The sequence below is a fragment of the Sander lucioperca genome, chromosome 1 (assembly GCF_008315115.2).
Source record: "Sander lucioperca isolate FBNREF2018 chromosome 1, SLUC_FBN_1.2, whole genome shotgun sequence".
NCBI classification, from domain to species: Eukaryota; Metazoa; Chordata; class Actinopteri; order Perciformes; family Percidae; genus Sander; species Sander lucioperca.
In genome coordinates, this window is record NC_050173.1 from 27,830,840 (window position 1) to 27,852,143 (window position 21,304).

The following is a 21,304-nucleotide window of genomic DNA, read 5'->3' on the forward strand; positions in this document are numbered from 1 at the left end:
TTATTGGAAACCTGTCAATGAGCCCAGCATCAGTCTCAATTGCGGTTGCTAATACATTTATTATGTATCTTTTTTTTTTCTTTTTTTTTTTCTACAGTGTCTGCTGAGATCTTAAAAACCAGTTTGACTACCATGGAACGGCACATTCAGAGGCTTGAGAACGACATCGAGAACTTTCCCAAAACGGATGACCAACAAGATAAGTTTGTGGAAAAGATGTTGATATCCTTTTTATGGTAGGTGTGGTCATTTTCACAACTTGCTTAGTTTTATACTTAAATTTGCTCCTCAAACAAACATATGTATTATAGTATATTAGGACATTGCTTGTACCATTTTGTCGACAGAAGTGGCAAAGGAGTGTGCTGTTTGTGTTCTGCCTGGCAGTGGTAAGCAGTTTAAGTCACTTGGTGTGATAGGTGGCACCCAAGGGAATGTAGGGAATGGATCTGGCTGCCTTGCTATGAGATGTTGATCGGATCTCCCTCTTCACTCCTCCCTGGGTCCCAAGAGTGAAATCCAGCCTGTGACTATTTTTAGTGCACTCTGCCCACCGCCGCCTGTCCCCTTGGGGACTCTAATAGGGGCTCTAGCCCCTCACACCAACTTATCGCCTATCCCTGATTTCATCTCCTGACCGGCCACAAGCCTCTCCACACAACCATCCGTGCACTATCTTCTCTCATGGCACCTCTCCTTTCGATAACACAGTGTTTCACTTAAACCCAAGCATCTCTGCTCCCAAATTGAATTAGCCATGTCTCTGCACTTTCTTGAATGCCCTTTCTGAGAGGAAAGGTCCTCACTGTATAGGTTTGATCAGTGGTGGAAATCAAGTCTATTGTTAATACCCTGAGGCTAGGGTGCCTTTCACGGAAAACAGTCAGCATTGTCTGCTTTGCTTGTCTCTAGTCTTAATAAGAAAAAAAAGAATTACTTAAGTAATTTAACAAGTGAGAAGGTGTTACCATATGCTAGGCGCTCTCACGTAAGACAGCATTTAACCTGATTTTTGCTTCCTTTTGTCTGAGATTTATTAAGGCTGACTTTGCACATTCGGTGGTATAAGAGTAATAGCCTCCTAACACATTAACAATCTGCTCCTAGTCAAAGACGGGCACTTAAATTTCTGTAATTAACAAAAACTGAAGCAGAGACCTCCCTGACGGCTGCTCAGAGGCAGAGCAGGCAGGCAAGAAAGCTACTCTGCCCCCCCGATGTCAGTATTGATTCCCAGGCTCCTTTGAGAACTAGAGGCTTGAGTGAAAGGAAATGTAGAACTGAAGATATACTGCAGCATGGCTCTCCCTCACTGTCTGGAGTTCCTCCCCAGAGAGTGGCAGAGAGAAGCTGGCTGGCCATGACCTGAAACACCCCACTTCCTCCCCCTTTTCTCCCCATCCCACCTGATCGAGTTTTGGTGCCATTAAGGAGGCTTAGTAGGATTTAATAGAAGTAGCCACCAGTAGGAAAAGCACCGACAAGCATATTTATTTCTGTGTTGTTCCCCTCTGGAGTGTTTTCGTAATGCTTAATGGTATAGCAGTTTACCTTCCGTTGATTTTTCAAGTGGCAGAATTGCTTCAGTTGTACATATTTTTTAATCATAATTTTTAGTGTTCTAATGTTTGGGATGCAGACACATGGAAGCACAGGAAGGAGTCAAATGATAAGAAAGTGCATGCTCGTTTGTTCTCTGTTAGCTCCTGGAGCGTTTGATCTGCATTCCATCTCCTGTTTATAACAAAGGAATACAATTGATAATAATGGAATCATAATAGCAAGGTGTCAGGACAATTTTACTTGTATGTGCTACTAGTGAGTATTTGGTGTAGATTATTGTGTCCCATGTTCTAGAAAACACAGTTATATTGTCCTTGCAAATTGTTTTTGTTTTGATGTTCATATACAGTACATAGTAATAGGACACTAAAAGCATGCAATCAGATTTTTCTCGTTGCCTTTGGAGTAGCTGTGCGTCTGTTTGTTACACTAGTACATTTGTGTATGTGTATCTCAACCTTACCCTTTTCTCTGAAGTCTGTCACCCAGGACAATATTTTCTACCACTTTAAACCTCTCAAGATATGAGATTTTAGGCTTTTTTTCATGGAAGAGATAGATGCGCTTAATTTGCTGAGGTTGTTAGTACCAGCGTTTGCAATGAGCTTAGGTAGCACTCTAATCTGTGTTGCATAGCAAAGTGTTGGAACGACATTTTGAAATACAGTGCTGTATATTTTGGATCGACATTTCCTTTGGTATACATAAGATAGCAGAGTCAAGGCAAGCATACCTTTTTAAACTTTTCCCTGGGATTAAAAAAAAGGATGTTGGTTCCTTGAAGCATGACAGATGGAAGAACAACAACAGCTAAAAGTCATGCATTTGATGCTTGAGCAACCCTGAAAAAGTTAAGTGAAGCACTGTTGTCTTGACTGTTGGGCACTGTGATGAATGAGTCAGTCTGCATGTGTGTGCACTTTTGTGTGTGTGTTACAGAAAAAAAAGAGAGATAGAGAGGGAGAAAAGGAGAGAGTATAATATACAGTGCAAGTGCAGGTGAGTACAGTGCCTCTGTTTCACTATGACTCTTGTAAGCTTTTTTCTTGAGATTAATTTCAGGAGGCCATGGTCACTCCAAGGTATTTTAAATGTAATATGTGCCCCAAAGCAGCATAGTTTTAATTAAACCTTCAACAATAAATTATGTTTTATTTTTTTCACCGCACATGATTAGTGTTCCTAATTTGTTTAGGCTTCAGAAATTTCAGGTTTTGCCCATTAAAAAGTCTGATAAATTCTGGTGCAAACAATTTGTGAGAATCTGTCATCCTTACCTGTCATCTGATGTGTTTACCTTTTTAGAGGAAATCATTTCACAAAATAATATGACAAGAAATGTACGGCAACAGATCAGTAGCAGTTATGAAATACTGAAAGGAAGAAATATGGAATGAAAGAAATGCAGAAAGAAAGGAAGAAAGAAAAAAAGAAAGAGGAAGAATCGCTTAGTGGAAGCACTTCATTTGACTTTATTGATACATTTTTCTCTTTCCATTACTGTAATGTATGCAAATGACTGAATGGGGTGTTTGTTCAGCAGTTTAGTGATCTCTATCTGTCAGAAGTAATGGGAGCCCACAAAGGCTGTAGAGTTGAGGCACAAGCCCCCAGAGAGCCCTATTTCACCAGAGAGGCTATGGCTATCACATGCACACTCACACTCACATTCCGCTGGATATGATAAAGTAGAGCTGGGGGCTTAGAGCGGGATTCTGCATACTGGAATATTAATGTCAGGGAGGTGGCTGGATGGGGATGATGAGAGACCGGACTGAACCTTGATGGGTGTCTGGACATGTCCAATACATCTCCCACCACTGTACTCAATGCCTTAACCTAGCTTAACCTTTTATTTCCCAGGAGGCCAGAGTCAGAGCACATCATTCTCTCCAATCTTCACACATTGAGTGACAAGGAGCTGTCTTCTGGGGCTAGTTTCAGCAAAATATATTAGACTGGGGGTTAACAGATTTAGCTTAGTCTTAATTTTGTCTTTCAGAATAGTCTTAATGCATATAAGACAGTTACACACCAATCAAAACTTGCCTAAATGTTTTAGCCACCCTGTTCCCTCAAGCTAACACCATAGCTAAGTGTTGTTTTTTGTAGTAACAATCAATTAATTTTTATGTAATCATTGTTGTTGTCTTCAAACTTTTTTTCTGTAGTGGTTTTCTTGTTGTTTTTTTTCCATTACAATTACAATTTCTTTATATCCCTTGCCATATTTTGAAATATTTCTTGCTCCCCTTTACTGGCATTTTTTTTTTTTTACAAATAATTTGTGCATGTGTGCTCACCTGCTCAAAGCCCACACACCTACCAGTGCCAGTTTCTCACACCATCTTTGTCCGCCCACACAGGGTCAGCCCAGACACACTTTTTCCCTGCCCCAGGGCTAGCCTGTAATACCACCTTTGTGGCTTAGAAATCGACAGATGCATTTATACAGCTACCACCTTTTTGTTGTTTTCAGATACTTCAGCCTGATTTACTTCACACTTCAAAGGAAGAGGTGCACTACAATGTGTTTATGGATGGCCCTTGTCAAACAGTAATAGTTGGAGACTCTGTTGGCTTCAGGCTACGTTTGTGTACGGTTAAGGTTAAATAAATGTTTTTTAGTGAAACAATTGTTCTATTTAGCAGGCTGCTGAGTTTAAACCGCAGAAACATCCCCTGTTACAAGCTTGTTTTGTCTGGAGAAACAGTGTTGTTTGGAGAAGTTATCCCACTTTACTACACCTTTATGTGTTTGAATGAGAGGAAAGTCAGATTATTTAGAGAATCTTAATGTTTATTTCTGCATGTTTGTATATTAGAAAACTGGGTTAAAACATGCTGATAGTACTTTCAGTAGCACACCCACCCCTTTGACACGCAAGCTCTCTCTCTTAATCACCACCTTCCTTTGAGCGCCTCAACCCCAACCCGGGTGTTTTCCTCCGCTAATGAAATTCACTGTAAACTGTGTAGCCAATTAACTGGAGCACAGATAAACCATGGAGCCTTTTAATTATCCAAAATTCAGTGGGAAAAAAGTGTAAATGAGTAGAGGTGCAAAAAACAGTCTCTTTCCCTGCCTGAGTTCTTGGTCTGTAACTCTCACCTTAATATGATTGTCCCTAAAACAAATGGTCATCTTTCATGTTGACATTACATGTCAGAGGATATATTATGATTTTAATTAATATTTTTAATAGGTGTGTTTGAAAAAACATTTGACATTAAAATTGTAATTATAATTATAATTATTGCAAAGAAAAAGCACTAAATGTTAATGAAAAAAGGTTGTGGTGATTATGTTGCTGTCTTACCAAGGATTTTCTTTTTCGTTATTTACTCAATGAATCACTCAATGCTGTAGTATTAACTTTGATGACAAATACAAAAAGCACAATATGTATATAAAACTGTATATATATATATATATATATATATATATATATATATATATATATATATATATATATATATATATATATATAAGTAAGGCATGAACTGGCATTGTTGTTGACTGAGTCCATTTAATTGACTTTTAAAAGTACATATCGCTGTGACTAACATTTGTATTTACAGCTTTAGAACCCTTTGCTTAACCCACTGTACCTACAGTATATCCTGTCATACTACAATTCTCTCATACTGCTCTGCCAAGATTCAAACGGTACACCCTCCCTGCTCCACTGCGAAAAATCACTTCTTTGTTTAATTACTTTTTTTAATAATGTTGGTTAACTTATTCATTAAGGCAGCACTAACAATTACTTTCATTTTTGATTAAACTGTTGATTATTGGGTTTTTTAATCCATTAATTGTTTGGTCTATAAAACATCTGAAGATAGTTAAAAAAAAATCCCCACTGCAATTTCTGAGAATTTAAGATGACATCTTCTAATTGCTTTCTGTGTCAGACCAGCAGTCCAAAAATCTGTTCACTATAATTTAAGACGATCACTACTCATTGGTTTATTGTTCATTCTGTACATTTGTTTTTTTTTCTTGCAAACGGATCAAACGTGGTATAGATTTGAACATATGAATTTTGTGCCTTGGACACTTGAAGACAAGGGTATTAAAAGAATAGATTGCAGTTATTGCAGTATTGCCTTTTCAGCACATAATGCCTCTACATATGACAGTATGTTGTACACACGGAGCTTTGAATTTGGCTTAGACAAACATATTAAACTCTAATGAAGCCAAAAAAGAATCAAGTGATGGATTTCACAGAATACACATGCACTGTATAAAAAACTTTAAAAAACATCATGTTGCCATTGCTGTGCCTGCTGGCCGTCGTGTTCCCTGCCAGACAGAAGACCATATCAGTGCCCTCTGGTCATATGAGGGAATTCCCTAGAAGTTCGCCAATCAGTATCTTGTTAGGCTGTGACACTCAGCCTGATGTGGCAGCTCCATTAGCCAGTAGAGTGGGCTTGCTGACAGGCTGCCCGAGCTGTAGTTCCCAGGGGCAGGAGGGGTTGTGGTGTTGGAGTACAGGAGATACACCCATGATGTACACTGGATCTACCCTTTGCTCCTTAGTGAACAACTGTCATATTCCACTGATAAAGCCTCTATGCCCTGCCAGTCCTGGAGGGTGTCCTTTGGGATCCACTGTGTCCTGTTGGGATTCAGGGCTGGTCCCCTGTAATCGAAAATGCTCCCTGACACACCTTCTGTGGACATTTTTGTGCTTCTTGTGTGCGGTTGACATACAGTACACAAGGTTAAGTACTTATATGCAGAAGGAGAAGAGCCAGTGTATAACAGGCCATAGTGTTAGAATAGAATAGAAAATTATTTTAATCTGTTTTATCTTCATGTCTCCATGTGTTGCTCTGCTACTGTATAGCTTTGTCCCTATTGGCCGAGGTCTCCACTGATTATTTCTGCTCTACAGAAAGATGAGCTAAGGACCCAGTGGCAGCAGCACCAATCTGCACCTCATTACTTCCCCAAAAGGCCTAAGCTTAGTGCAGGGTAATAGACAGAGGCCCGTGCGCCCTCATTTGTCATGGGCTCCTGGGTTTGATGCAAAGCCCCCCTTGAGCACTTGTTGCTGAGCTCTAATCCTGCAGTAGACACCAGCCACGCTTCTCTGCTTAGCCATCCCCACTCTCCACCGTCATGGCTCATGATTTCACTTTCATTTGATGTTTTAATGAAATCCCTGAGACTCACTGTTGAATGGCAGGCCTATTGTTGGCAAACTATTCAATCAAATGCAAGTGGAAGGGAAACGTGACTGGAGTTATTTGTCTAGTAAATATGAGGCACCGGACATTTAGGTTGTTTTTTAGCATTTTAATCCACAATAGAAGATGGTTGGGGTTAAATAACGCAGGTTGACTCATAGGAAAATGCACATAGACTAAACGGCACATAAGATGCTGTTTTCATTCATGTGCTTGATAGCCCCCTGCATTATTCATTCATACAATTGCTATAATAACTAATAATACTACAGCTGCTATAACAGAAGTTAATTGTAAAATGAGTTGGGTGATATGTACTTAATGCTAATAGATAGTGTACGGAGCAGACATTTATTCCTGTACAGACCAGTATATTACCTTGTAGCACCATTTGAAAATAATTGCTATGGGGCAGCACCCAAGAGGCTGGGGAAAGCTCCTTGATGAAATGGCCTGAGTATCATTAGCTGAAGTTGCTGTGTGTGCCAGTTGAAAGCATCTCTAAAATGTAAATCAAACTAATACCCAAACACTTCCTCTCCTCTCCCCACAGAAATGCTATTCCTTTCTTGCTGATACTGTCGAGGGAATACAGTGTTGTTCTGCTGTTTGCTACTGGGCTCTTGCCGTTGATTTCTAACTTTGCTCCGTGTTGGCTATCCTTCCTCTCCCCTGACAGGACCTAGGGATCACTGTGTCTGCATGACTGCGGGCCATCTCTTCTGCAACTTGCCCATATACGTGGCCCCACAAGCGATTAGCTGAACTTATTGACTGCATTTGCACGCTTTGGAGCAATTAGGTGGTTCATTATGCATAAATAAAGAACACTAATTACCTCACGTTTGCTAATTGATTATAAGATATGGTATATGGTCGACATTAGGGTTGACTCCTGCAAAAAGATATAGCCTTCAACAGTTCAGGCCGTGAACTTTGTGAATGAATTAATGACTGCAAATAGCACAGTGGGCCATTTCCCCAGCATGTCACTGTGCACTCAGCTCTGCAAATTTGAGGCACAATAGAAAAGTCAGAGGAGAAAGAGATCTCTAATTAAAATGAATCTGTGACAGTCAGAAACACTAACAGTTACAAACGGCAATCTGATGGTAGTCAACAGGGGATCCTCCATTAATTGGCAAAATGAGGCTCATCAATCACACAGAGGGGGAATGCTGCACAGACAGTATCCTGTCAGAGTTATCCACTGTGGGGGGAGCAGCATGACATGTGTCTCAGGGACAGAGTCATGTAGAGAAGGAACAGTTTCTTCTCTCTCTCTCTCTTTCTCTCTCTCCCTCTCTCCCCCCCTAGACTCTGTTTCCCACCACATGTGGCTCTCAGTAGACATCGCTCCAACTCATTCTGACAAGCTTTGTTTTTTCTTGTCTCATTTCAAATCGGGATTGGCTAGCATTCTCTACCAGTAAAGGGCGAGACAGAATTGTCCAAATATACTGTTGAATTTCAGCTTTTAGAGGATATTCTTTGCTTATGACATCTGCTGAGAGGCTTTGTAACTCCAAACTCCCTCTTCACTCAAGCAATCAAAAAATAATTTTATCAGATTGAAAATAACTTATTTTCCAATGCTGACAATGATCTTTGAAGTTGTAATAGAACTTAGAACCTAGAATTGGTAGCATGGAATGGGAACAATGTATGAACTTTGTATGAACCTGACAAAGATAGTAATATGTGCTGCGATGATTGAGGATTGAGCAAGCCAAACAAATGCCGGGGCACGTAACATACCACCTCTGCCTACAGGTCGATCAATATACCCAGGCAACAATTGATTGTTTCATCAATTGGACCAATCAATGGACTGCCCCTAGTCTCTATATAACTCACTTGGTTTAGGCAAGGCAAGACTCAAATTGGTTATTGGTCTATATATCTGTGTGTCTTATTTAGTTACTTCATGTATGTTTACGGTACAGACTACCATAACAGATTTGGCACAGAGGCTATAATGTTACTCAATATGTATACACACTCCCACATAAGCACGTGTTATATGCTGATATACTAATTATCTCTTTTTAAATGCATCACACCAGTAATATGTCAAGCATGTCACGGCAAATGGAGTATTCACAACTATCTTTATAGCTTTCACAGACGGGGCTAATATGGCGCGAGTCAAAACAACGGTCATGCCTGTGTGGGTTTTTATTGACAATTAACCTCCAATTAGCAGCATGGATAGATAAGGTGACCTCCACAAGTGGTATTGGTTGTGTTTATGATGGTTTATGATGGACATGATTGCATGAGATGAGCCAGTTTGCTCTGAAGAGGGAGAGCATGTTGCTGTTATCTGCAATAGCATTGACATACGAATAAAAAATGGATTAGTCACATACATGTTTCTAATCCATTTTTCTCCTCTCTATTTCCTGTTTTTTTCTTATTGACACACACACATTCAGACTGTATACTGCTGGTGGGTCTAAACCCTGTCATTTAACAGCAATAGGGAAGTGTGAGACACATCTGCTACCTGAACCAGAAGCTGACCTTGAATTGACTTTCTGTGATGAGGACTTATGGTTGATCCCTGGGCTTTTTGCCTTGATGCCTTACGGCTTTCCATCCTAACTTAAGAACATAGGTTGGAACCGTAGAGACCATATATCTCTTTCTGTGTTGCTCTCCTTTCTTTTTTTCTTGTTCTGTGCCATGACTTTCAAAAGTACCAGTGCAGGTGCTAAGAGCATACAGCAGTTGCAAAAAATTTATGAACTCCTTTTGAATTGTTGCACAATGTCTTGTTCAAATTACTTGATAATGTGCATAAGTGGAATCTTCTTTTAATTCAAAACCTTTGAAGCCTGGAGTACTCTTAAATATCAAAGTGAGTTGTATGCTTTCATACAAGCCCTCGGAATGCGAAAGCATACATTTTGAAAAACTGAAATTATGCAAAAAATATTGACTCCCCTCTCCTCACTTGGGCTGTATTGTGATTGGCTTGTGATTCCATCTGGCAAGAAGAAAAAGTATGGTTTTCTCCTCTCTGTAAAGAAAAACGCACTTTTCTTTTTCTTTTACTTACTCTCACATTAAAATGATGGAGGAGAGGAGTGAACCAACAGGGTAAAACTGGCATTCTGAAGTACATCATACCCTTAAGTTCATGCTTAAATCTCACTATGTATAGTGGAAGTTTAAAAAATAAAGGTTATAATTATTATATAACACTATACTTTTATTTTCCTTTGAGAAACATATCCAAAGTGAATAAAGTGGAAGGAAATGCATCTTAGTGTGTATTTTTCTTTTTTTTTTATCATCACTTACGATCATACACAAATTAACATAACTATACAAAGAGCACAAATACTCCCTCAATTAACATTTACATACTTTTGTTTCTTGTGTTTTATGGCAGTCATGGAAAATTGATTAAATAAAAAAATCCAGAGGTGTAGGTAGCAACAGGTGTTAACTTGAGTGACACATCGGTTTGGTGCAGCCACAGCTCAGTGGTGACAAGGGGGTGTTGCACAGCAACCCTGTATGGTTGCCATCATCAAAACACCAACCTGGAGATTTCCAGGTTTAAAAAAGAATGTAGTCAAAAAAGATCTCCAGCACAGTGGAGCAGATGATGACACATATAGTGATTGAAAACAGTTTGGAAAGGTGTCCACATTGTTTTTCAAAACAAGCTGAAACCAAAAACATGAAGTAGCAGAATAACTTGAGTACTTTAAATGACTGCCGTTTTTATGCGCTGTGTGGGCTGAATGTGCTTCTGAGGCATGATTGTGATGAATAGTAAAGCAGAGGTTAAGATGCCTCAGGCTCGTTTGATCCAGTGGTCATATTCTTTAAGGTCTAATGTGTAGGAATTTCTCCCATCTAGCGTTGAGATCATATATCGCAATCAACTCTCTCGCACCACGCAGTTCAAAGTACGTATTACAGTACGTACTACGGTAGCCTTCACGCTTGAAAAAGCCGGTCTCTTAACTCTTTTCAATATCCTTTTTCTTTTTCTGGGCGAAGAAGAAGACTCCTGTTCCTGAAATTTGGATTTTGAATACATGTGGTCCTCCATGTTTCCTTCTTCAAACTTGCCGGGGCCGGGAAGCGACGATACCCATTAGCTGCATTAGCAGCACCTGTGAGTTTATCATGTGACAGCGAAAACGTGAAAGGCGGAGCAGTATGTCCTGTATGTCCCTTACCAGCTAACGTATTTCAAGATGGCGCATGAATATGGAGCGTCTACCCCAGTTACCCAGTATACCCCAATAGGAATACTTGGAATTGATGGTGGAGGTAAATATTCATGAAAAGGACAAGTTTGTGAACTGGCAACATAAATTTTGAGAATGAACAACTAAAAATGTTACACATGGACCTTTAAAACTCTTATGAGCAAGGTCATCTGAAATACAATTCTATTTGCATGTGCTCAGTTGCCCTACGACTACAGTTTGCATGTACAAATCAGATTTAAACACTGGTTAAAATGATTTTGTTTATAAATAAAAAATAATAAATTAATTAATATTATCAGGCATCTAGTAGATATTAGCCAGGAAAGATAGTAGAGGGGGTTACACAGGGCTCTCATATCACAGGAGTTTGTACTATCAGAGAGTGACAGTCATTGTGTTTGTGAGGGGGGTGTTTTAGGGAGTGTAGGAATGTGTATACATGAGATAGCTGCAAGGCAGTAGAGAATGATAGCCAGGAATGAAGCATTTTCCATTGAAGTGATTAAAATGATTGAGGACAGTGGCAAACCCATTCATCTCTGAGCAAGGTGATGAGGGACATTCGGTATGTGTGGCCGTCTGTGAGGAGAGTCATTCACTGCATTCATGTATATGTGAGTGCGTGTATATGTTTTGTGTGTATGTCACAGATGTAGAACAAGTTGTGAAATGGGACTGGCGTGGAGGCGACCAGACAGATGTGGAGCGATGCCCACAGGAGGGCCATGTCTTTTCACTGTACATCTGAACAGACAGCCAAATATTTATCTGTACCCCACCACAGTCTGCATTCTACATTTTAATTTGACCTTCATCAGAACAAAGTAAACAATTCCTCATTGCTCATTGCTAACCTCAGGGCCTGTTTAGTTATTTTATTTTGATGTCTGTTTTTGTGTCTGTTTGTTTTTCTAAAACAGTTACCTTAAAGGGGTGATAGAATGATTATATAGGGTATTTCACACTGTTCCTTAAGGTCTCCTAATAGGGTATGTAACATTGGTTGGGCTGAAAATGGCCCGAGTGCTATTCTATAGGGCCTAAACCACCCTGTGAATATGGCCCTATTTGGAACAAGAGCTTTTCTTCCAAATACAGTATGCTCATGAATATTTAGATGAGCTGCACGCTGATTGGTTGAGCGAACCACATACACATACATTGGAAACGAGACAGCAGGTCTCATATTTCAGACACTGCAATGTTATACATAGTTTGTCTGCTATTTCGTTATTAAATTCACTTCTGAGACTTTTTTATGCAAGAAATCAACTATATAAAGCTGAAATAATATGGGCCGTTTTAGCTCCACACAGTCTGACGAGAAAGCGGCAGCCTGCTGGGCTCCATAGCCAGAGCAAAGTCACCGTTTCTGGGTTACTGGACTACCGGGGCTCCGCGGAGCTGGCTGGCTGCCGGCATAACTATAGTATATTTTTCGTCACGCCACTTATATTACAGCTACCCCAAGGTCTTACAAAGCTAACGCTTGTGTCCGATTTCAATTTAATGCATTTTTGTGAATTTGAGGGGTTTCATTAGCTGCTAGTGTCCCTTCAGTCCTATGGGTAAAAATCGCGGCTAGCTAGCTACCTTTTCGGCATAACTATAGTATATTTACACTTTGAATTTCGTCAGAGCATGTATATCACAGCTACCCTAAGGTCTTACAAAGCTAACACTTTTGTCCGATTTCAATTTAAGACATTTTTGTGAATTTGAGGGGTCTCGTTAGGAGGAGCTGCTAGCTAGGCTATGTGTCCCATTCAATCCTATGGGAAAAGATTGCTGCTACACTTTTGGCATAACTAGAGTATATTTACACTTTTAATTTTGTCACGGCATGTATATCACAGCTACCTTAAGGTCTTACAAAGCTTAGCTAACACTTTTGTCCGATTTCAATTTAATGCATTTTTGTGAATTTCAGAGGTCTCGTTAGGAGGAGGCTAGCTAGCTCTCATTGATAGAGCTCCAACCAGCTCACCGCGGGCTCTATCAATGAGACTCACGGACAAGAGGCGTTTATTTCCCCAATTGTTTGTTTAAATAACTCAACACACATATCCATTATAAGATTAACTGGAACCTGTGGTAAGAGATTGCGGGCGTAACAAGCTTGCTGACTACGCTCTCACTCACACACACCGGCCATTTAGCAGGAAGAGGGAAGGGAGAGAAGCGAGCTGCAGGCCCTGGAGCTCTGTCAGGGCAGCGGCGTTTGGTAGTCCAGTAACCCAGAAACGGTGACTTTGTGTGGGTATGGAGCGCCGCTGGCTGCCGGCCGTAACAGAGCTCCATCTAGCTCACAGCGGGCCGGGGTCTGTGAAGGAGGACAGGCCGGGCGGCAAGGCAGCAACCCAGGCAGCACCGGCCGCTGAACTCTGACACACAGTTGGACAAAATTTGCAATTAGCCATACATTTTCGTAAAATGGCACATATTTGACCTCTACATAGTAAAATAAATAAAAAAGTCTCAGAAGTGAATTTAGTGATGAAATAGCAGATGAACAATGAACAGGTTCGTTGAGATTTGCCCGTTTTCAGAGGCAGTTTCAAATTGTGAGATTTGCAGAGGAAATAGGTGTCAATGGGATTTTGAGTTTCTATGTATATCCTATTTACCCACCAAACTGTCGTTATTCAGCTATGGCAAGGTAAAATCGGTTTTGCATTCTATCACCCCTTTAAAAACAGGAGTAGCAATATTTGAATGGAAGTTCCTTGAGGTTTCTGTGGATGTGATTAAGCTTGACTGTAATCAGTTTGTCTCCTCTGTTCAGCAGATTAATTACCTCAGTGAGTGGAGAGAGTGGGTGGTGCAGGTTGTCTTGTGTGTGTGCCTGGATATGTGTACATGTGTGTGTGTTTTCATAGGCAGCAGGTAGAGTAGTTATTTTGATTCTAGCAACATTTCTATTCTATCTCTACTTGACACAAAGGTTAAACCACGTCCTGTACTTTAAATGTAAGTACAGCTAGCCACAATGGCCTTATTGGCTACACATAACCATTCTCAAGCACATTAAGTGTATGTCTAAACCCACTTAGCATTGGCAGCCTTGTGAAAGTGTTGATTTGAGGTCTATGGGTTCATGTTTCCCTCCTCGCTCTCTCTCTTTCACTCTCTCCACCTCTGTCTCTCCCATCAACTGCTCTAATCTTCTGAATGCCATCCACACTCACCGTTCATCCCCTGCCTTCAGGATTGGTTTCACACAGTGATCCCCTCACTGACCAGACAGACGACTCAACAATTAACCTCTAAGGCTGACCTGAAATATCTCAAACCTTCTTCCCTCAGCATCCTTATTGGCCTCTAATAGATTTCTAACAGGTAGAAAAAAGTGGATTGAATTTCACCCGTCCAACCCTTAGGCTCTGTGCAGGAACACTGTTCAGATTGTTGTCTTTTTTTTTTTTTTTTTTTTCTTCTCCTCGCTAAATACCACAGTCGTGACTGTGGTACAGGATGCTGTCTGAGCTGAATGTGTAATGATAGGGCCAGGCTGGTGATACATAGTGCCAATGTGTTAATAATGTCATTAGACGTTGTGGTATTCTTCACAGAACCCATTGCCTCTCCATTTCAATCCTGTTAAAGCCCTCCATTTTGGTTATTGCGCTAATAGCCAGAAAGCACTCTGCTGGAGCCAGTTTGACTGAAACTGTTTTCCCTAACATAGAAGATTAGTCCCTGTGTTATTTAATGTCACTTTAGCCATTATTGCAGGATTTACAGCTGATGCGGCATGCGTTCCCTACCTTTCTGGTTATCATCCCACACAGGGCTATGGATATGCCCTGTTGTGCTGTGGACACATTTTGGAAAAATCCACTAATTGTCATCTCTCTATTCTTTTCACTGAAGGTGAATGACACCCTAAGTGACCTTTCAGTGCACCACTTTGGCACTCAATGTTGGGTTTCAGTTGTTAATTTATGTCTTGAAAATGCATCGGTGTGCTGTCAAGTGTAGGGGTTTAAATCAATCAATTGTGTGTGTGTGTGTGTGTGTGTGTGTGTGTGTGTGTGTGTGTGTGTGTGTGTGTGTGTGTGTGTGTGGGTGGGTGGGTGGCCATTGTGTTGGTAGTTGAGGGAGAGCTTGTGCATATCAGATTGTAACCAGTAAGATAATGATTCATAAGACAGCCAGTAGGATTTATCCACTAATAGATCTCCTAGGAGATAACATAATCCCCCAACAATATCTCCTTATCAAATTACAAGTGAACTATGTACAGAATGGGCTTCTCTATCCACAAATGAATACTAAGCCTTATGCTTACCTTTAAGCTTATTAGACTTGATCTGAAACAGAACAGTATCAAGTATTCTCCCTGATGTAAAGCTGATCAGAGATAATAATCCTTTCTGAGATTAGTTTTAATTTCACAGTCTACCGATTACCAGGACTTTATATAAAATAATGTATTTTTTCTTGCTGTAGAATTTTAAAACACTCATTCATCAATTCACCAACTCAAATTGAGTTTATCAAAATCAAGGAAGTATATTCTGTACTGGAGATTTACTACATACTGTAGGAGAGTAAATACACAATTTAATCTGCTCATTGAATGCTTTTTGTCATCCATAGACCTCACAAGTGGAAGCATGTCAGTGGCAAATGAAAGTTAGGCTTCTGTTCAAGGTGCGGATCGGAGATTAGTAGTAATGCTCATCTCTATCCTTCTGTCCGCTTTCACAGAGATGATACGATTTTCAAAAGATGAGACCCCCTTTTTCTCTCTCACTTACTCTCTCTGTCTCCCTCACCCATCTATTACTGCCTTGTCCTCACTCTCTCATGTTACCCATCTCCTTTCTTTCCTTTATCCCTTTCTCTCAGATTGACTAAGCTCAAAAGTGGGTTGCTAACTCTTTTTAGGATTCCAAGAGGAAAAGATTGTATGAGTGAGTAGATATTATGAACAGAGCCCCAAATGGCTTTGTGTTGCCACACAGACTCCAAGGGCATCCACTAGATATTTGGAGCCCTTAATTGTTGTCCCTACAGCATTCTTGTATCCGTTCTTAGTGATTAGCAGTGCTATTGTCTGCACCACTTGTTGACAATATTGGAAATGAAGTAATTTGAGGTCAAAAGGATTATCCCCATGATTTTCTTTAAGCAAGTTCATGGTGCTTCCTTTTGTACCATCTTATATGGCTACATGTTATGCCTCTAGACCAGAGATTAGAAGCTTAGTATTCTATACAAAAAAGGTATGTAAAAAGGCTTTAGGCCGTCCCTACACACTGCTGTATACCCAGTTTAATATGCACCTTTATTTTCTACAATATATGTAGTAGGGGGTCCCTGCTTCGTCTCTCATCAGCTAGGGGTCCTTGGATTAAAAAACGCTGAAGACTCCTACTCTAGACTAAAAGCCTAAGGAATACATTGCAGGAGGGAAGGGTATGGATATCTGTTATGGCTTTAATTCCTTTTGTTCTTTTTGACGTCGCTGCCATCTCATCTGAGCACTGCTTTCTCTAACTGGCCCCGTGTAGAGGGAGGGACCAAACCTTTCTTTTGCTGTTTTGTGCTCATCTGGAGTTTATTTATTAAGTCTGGGTGTGTTGCACGATAGTACTCCACATGTTCACAGATCACTAGCCAATAGGGGAAGGGAGTCATCACAGTCAATTAGGTGCTTAATGATAAATCACAGATGGATTAAGGTATTTTCTCGAATATTGACTTTTTTCTGTTCTTTATAATGACATTTTAGGTGAGACAATTGACATCCTTTAAAGCTTTTCTGTAGCACTGAGAGATTCAGGTACAAAAGTACATTGGTGTGTATATCGGTATGAAACTCAACATTTTTTTGGAGAGCCTAAAATTTCTGTATATTATAGTATTTGAAACTGGCTGGCAAGATTAAAAAGTATTTTTTAAACTTTTCATTCTGAACAGCTACGGTATGTTAGAGCAATGGTTCCCCAGGGGGTCTCTGATCCCAGTTTTTTTTCTTGTTAATGCTGTATAGTTTAACCTGTTCAGGCCTCTAACAATTACCAAAGCAAACAATCTGAGAAGCAAAACTTAGTCTTTAGATGAGCTGCTAACAGCTGATATACATATACAACCTGTAATGAGGGGTTCATTTCATTTTAGGGGTCACAAGCCAAAAACAGTTGGGAACCACTGAGTTAGAGGGGAAGCCTTGAATCACATAAGTATTTAAATAAGAAACCTGGTGTGTTATTATCTTTATACCGTACTAGACACAGTTCAGCACTCACTGGATCGGTTCGCAGCCGAGTGTGAAGCGGCTGGGATGAGGATCAGCACCTCTAAATCGGAGGCCATGGTTCTCAGCAGGAAACCGATGGAGTGCCTTCTCCAGGTAGGGAATGAGTCCTTACCCCAAGTGAACGAGTTCAAGTACCTTGGAGTCTTGTTCGCGAGTGAGGGAACAATGGAGCGGGAGATTGGTCGGAGAATCGGCGCAGCGGGTGCGGTATTACATTCAATTTATCGCACCGTTGTGACGAAAAAAGAGCTGAGCCAGAAGGCAAAGCTCTCAATCTACCGGTCAGTTTTCGTTCCTACCCTCACCTATGGTCATGAAGGTTGGGTCATGACCGAAAGAACGAGATCCAGGGTACAAGCGGCCGAAATGGGTTTCCTCAGGAGGGTGGCTGGCGTCTCCCTTAGAGATAGGGTGAGAAGCTCAGTCATCCGTGAGGAGCTCGGAGTAGAGCCGCTGCTCCTTCGCGTCGAAAGGAGCCAGTTGAGGTGGTTCGGGCATCTGGTAAGGATGCCCCCTGGGCGCCTCCCTAGGGAGGTGTTCCAGGCACGTCCAGCTGGGAGGAGGCCTCGGGGAAGACCCAGGACTAGGTGGAGGGATTATATCTCTAACCTGGCCTGGGAACGCCTTGGGATCCCCCAGTCGGAGCTGGTTAATGTGGCTCGGGAAAGGGAAGTTTGGGGTCCCCTGCTGGAGCTGCTACCCCCGCGACCCGAGACCGGATAAGCGGACGAAGATGGATGGATGGATAGACACAGTCAGCAGGGGACCCTACTAGTGCTACCCTCAAAGTCTATCCAGCTGCATTGAATTACAATGCACAGCCGGTGCTGTACTTTCAGCCATGTTTACTTACTTACAGAGCACACCAGCATTTCCTGTCTCACTTGAAATAGTTTCTAATTTGGGGCATAGAATCTAGGTTTGTTTTGAAATGCAGCTTTGGAATTGTGCCAGCGTCATCTCGTGCCGCTTAAGTCTCTGTTTCACGTTCTCAGATAATGACAGGATTTTGTATTGACTGTCGCATGCTCTTATTTCAGCTCTTGTTTCATTACATGGCGTAGGCATGCACTCAATAGATTGCTACACAAGTTTGATTCATGATTGTTCCCCACTGCTTGTTATTAGTGTAGCATCGAAGCTATACTTGGTAAACACATTTGCATTTTAATGAGTGATATAGATTGTTCTCCTGCTCAATACCACCATCAACCCACCACTGCCAGCATAGATACAAAGTGAGCTGAACCTAGTCTAGGTTAAAAAAACACCTACTAAACACACTGTGCTGTAAGTGACAATTAGTACACAGATGTAGTGTCCATGAAAGAATTACTGGGTTAATGTGTCCACATTGTGGAATGGTGCAGTTAATGTTATTGAAGAGAGATTGAGTGGTTGAAAATGATATCTCAGCGCACAAATGGATGTCATCAGAGCAGCAATCAGCCAATGACAAGTGAATATTTGAGGAGGTAGATCATTTCTGTGTTCCCAACTCAAATTTTCTTCCCCTGCCACCTGCAGAGGATGATGCTACCCATTAAAGAGAGTTTTCCTCTGTGGGCATGTAATCTCATGCAAATTAGAGCAACAGACTGCCAAATCGAGCGGTTTTAGCTGGTAACACAGCCAAGCTACATACCTGTAGTGTCATGGAGTGTTTGTGTGTTGCTCAGATTCCCGTCTTGATAAAGATGCTGTGAAACTGATGATTCCCACATTGATCTTAGTGTCTTTGCATGGCACTTGCCAATAAATACAGTACACCACAGCAATGGATGGATGTTACATTTGCAAAGAAGGTGTTCAGTCTTGATGTCTGGCTTTTTCACCAACACCACTATCACTGTCAACTGTTTGCAGGTGACCAACCCCAGTCCCTCTCTAAATGTGCACAGAAAACAGTCTTTAAAAACTCCTATTTTGAGGAGAAAGACAAAAAGACATGAAAAACATCTATTGTTAATTTTCCTTTTTGACACAACATGCTTTTTGTCCCCTTCTACACTGCTTCCTCACACTTCTTTTTGTTCATGTTGTGATAATACATATTTCTTGCAGTATTTCCTAGGGGAAACAATGTATTGCAGCAAAGAGTATGTGTGCAAATGTTTTCTTCAGCGATCCGCTCACTGTTACGATCCTGTTTTTGGAAGTACAAAGCCGCCAAAACCTTTTTGCTGTGTCACCCATCAACAACCAATTAAGGCAATAACAATGATTTTCACAGATAGGTGAACTCTATGTTTTCATAGAGAAAAGTAAATATAATTGGCTGAAGAAAGAGAAGTTTAAATGCAGAGGTTTCTTATTTCAATGAAATAATTGCTTTCTATTTTTTTTTATATAACTGACAGTAGTTTTCTCACTTCACAATGGTAGACAGGCTGAAGGATGAGAGGAGGCCAGCTGGGGAGGCTCTAATTTATCTGTTTGTCTGTGTTTTCCTGCCCACACTAGAAGGGGAAGGAGGCTGGAACAGGGCCCAGCTCCACAGGGGAGAGTTGCGTTTAGTGGTGGCATTGATTTTATAAAAGGTTGTGCAGTGGGGAGGCTAGGTATGCCTGTCACCCTTAGCTCTCAACAAAGCACATCACACTGTCAAGCTAATTGTGGCCTCTCTGTAATCCCCAAACCCTAAAAATGGACACAGTTTGCAAAAATATTCAGTAGTGGAAGTAATGAATTACATTTACTCTCGTTACTATAACAGCTGTTTTTTGTGTACTGAAAAATGTCATTGTGCTTTTCCTTAAGTACTTTTTATCACAAGTATTGCACTTTGCTAGTTTCAAGTCACATCTGTATCACAGTAAGAACAAAAGAACATGTGTTGGCTGCATACTAGGGCTGAACGATTAATTGCATTTGCGATAATATCGCGATATGTTAAAACGCGATTTCCTAATCGCAAAGGCTGCGATTTGGTCACATGACTCGCGAGAGCAAATCAGTCCGCACTCTGCAGAGAAAGCATCAACTAGCACGCTAACGCTACGTCGTACCTTGAGCTGATTTCTGTCATTCAAACAACTCTGAGTTGTAGTTTAAAACTTTTACAGCCATTTTAATAAAATGAAGGGTTTTATTCGGGCTCGAGTCCATACATGCAGTTAATGAATACAGGCACAAAGAACTCAAGGCTCGGTTAGCAACGATTAGCTCTGATTAGTGGTTAGCTAGCTCCGTTATAAAGATATGAGTGGAGGAGCTGCCACTGAGAGGGGTAACAGTCAGACTGATAAATGACGTTCGGGGAGCTTTCACAGCAGCGTGGCCGCGGTGTTTCAACGGTTTTATTAGTACAGTTAATCCCACGGCAAGAACACCAGCAACTAGCTAACGCAACGATAGCCTCTCTGAACAAGTGCACACGGCAGCACGCAACTTCACGAGGGGGAGGGGCTGGATGCAGCTCCTCTCTGTGCACTGTAAAAAAAATACACTGTTGTGTGTGTGTGTGTGTGTGTGTATATATATAGATATATACTATATACTATATTTTTACTTATTTAACTGTCTAGTGTGTAATTGTGTGTTCATACTATAAATTATTATATTATTATTCTTTGTTGAATAATACAGAAGACAAAGAGCTTAAAAAAAGAATCGAATATCGAATCGCAATATTTGGGAAAAAAATCGCAATTAGATTATTTTCAAAAATCGTTCAGCCCTACTGCCTACTGTGATTCTATAAAAAGTTTCAAACTATGTGACTTTATACCCGCTGTGGTTGCCATACCATCTTTTCTGGTTAATTCTAATAAAGCTACACTGAGGAGGGCAGTTGTATATTTCCAATACACTTGTATGCACAGGCTGCAAAATGCCGTCTAAAAAAATGTATTGTTAGTTTGGATATAAGGGCTTGGTGGCATGATGTTGTTTCACTAGTGTATATTTTGACATTCAACACAATATATTTTGTAGCCTAAAAGTGTTCCTTAATTTAATATATATCATCATATTTTTTCTAGTATTTCGTCCCCATTTTTCTCCTTCCAGCATCACTCAACAATTACAT

At 40.7% G+C, this 21,304-nt stretch overlaps 1 protein-coding gene across 7 annotated transcripts in view; it reads left to right on the top strand.

Moving 5' to 3' along the window:
* Nucleotides 1-21,304, top strand: part of diaph2 (diaphanous-related formin 2) — a 426,632-nt gene that overhangs the window by 311,185 nt on the left and 94,143 nt on the right. For all 7 annotated transcript variants that reach the window (XM_031302826.2, XM_031302828.2, XM_031302833.2 and 4 more), the window contains one exon: nt 98-222. In XM_031302826.2, coding sequence (XP_031158686.1) covers nt 98-222 — 125 coding nt within the window. The remainder of the gene's footprint in view (nt 1-97; nt 223-21,304) is intronic.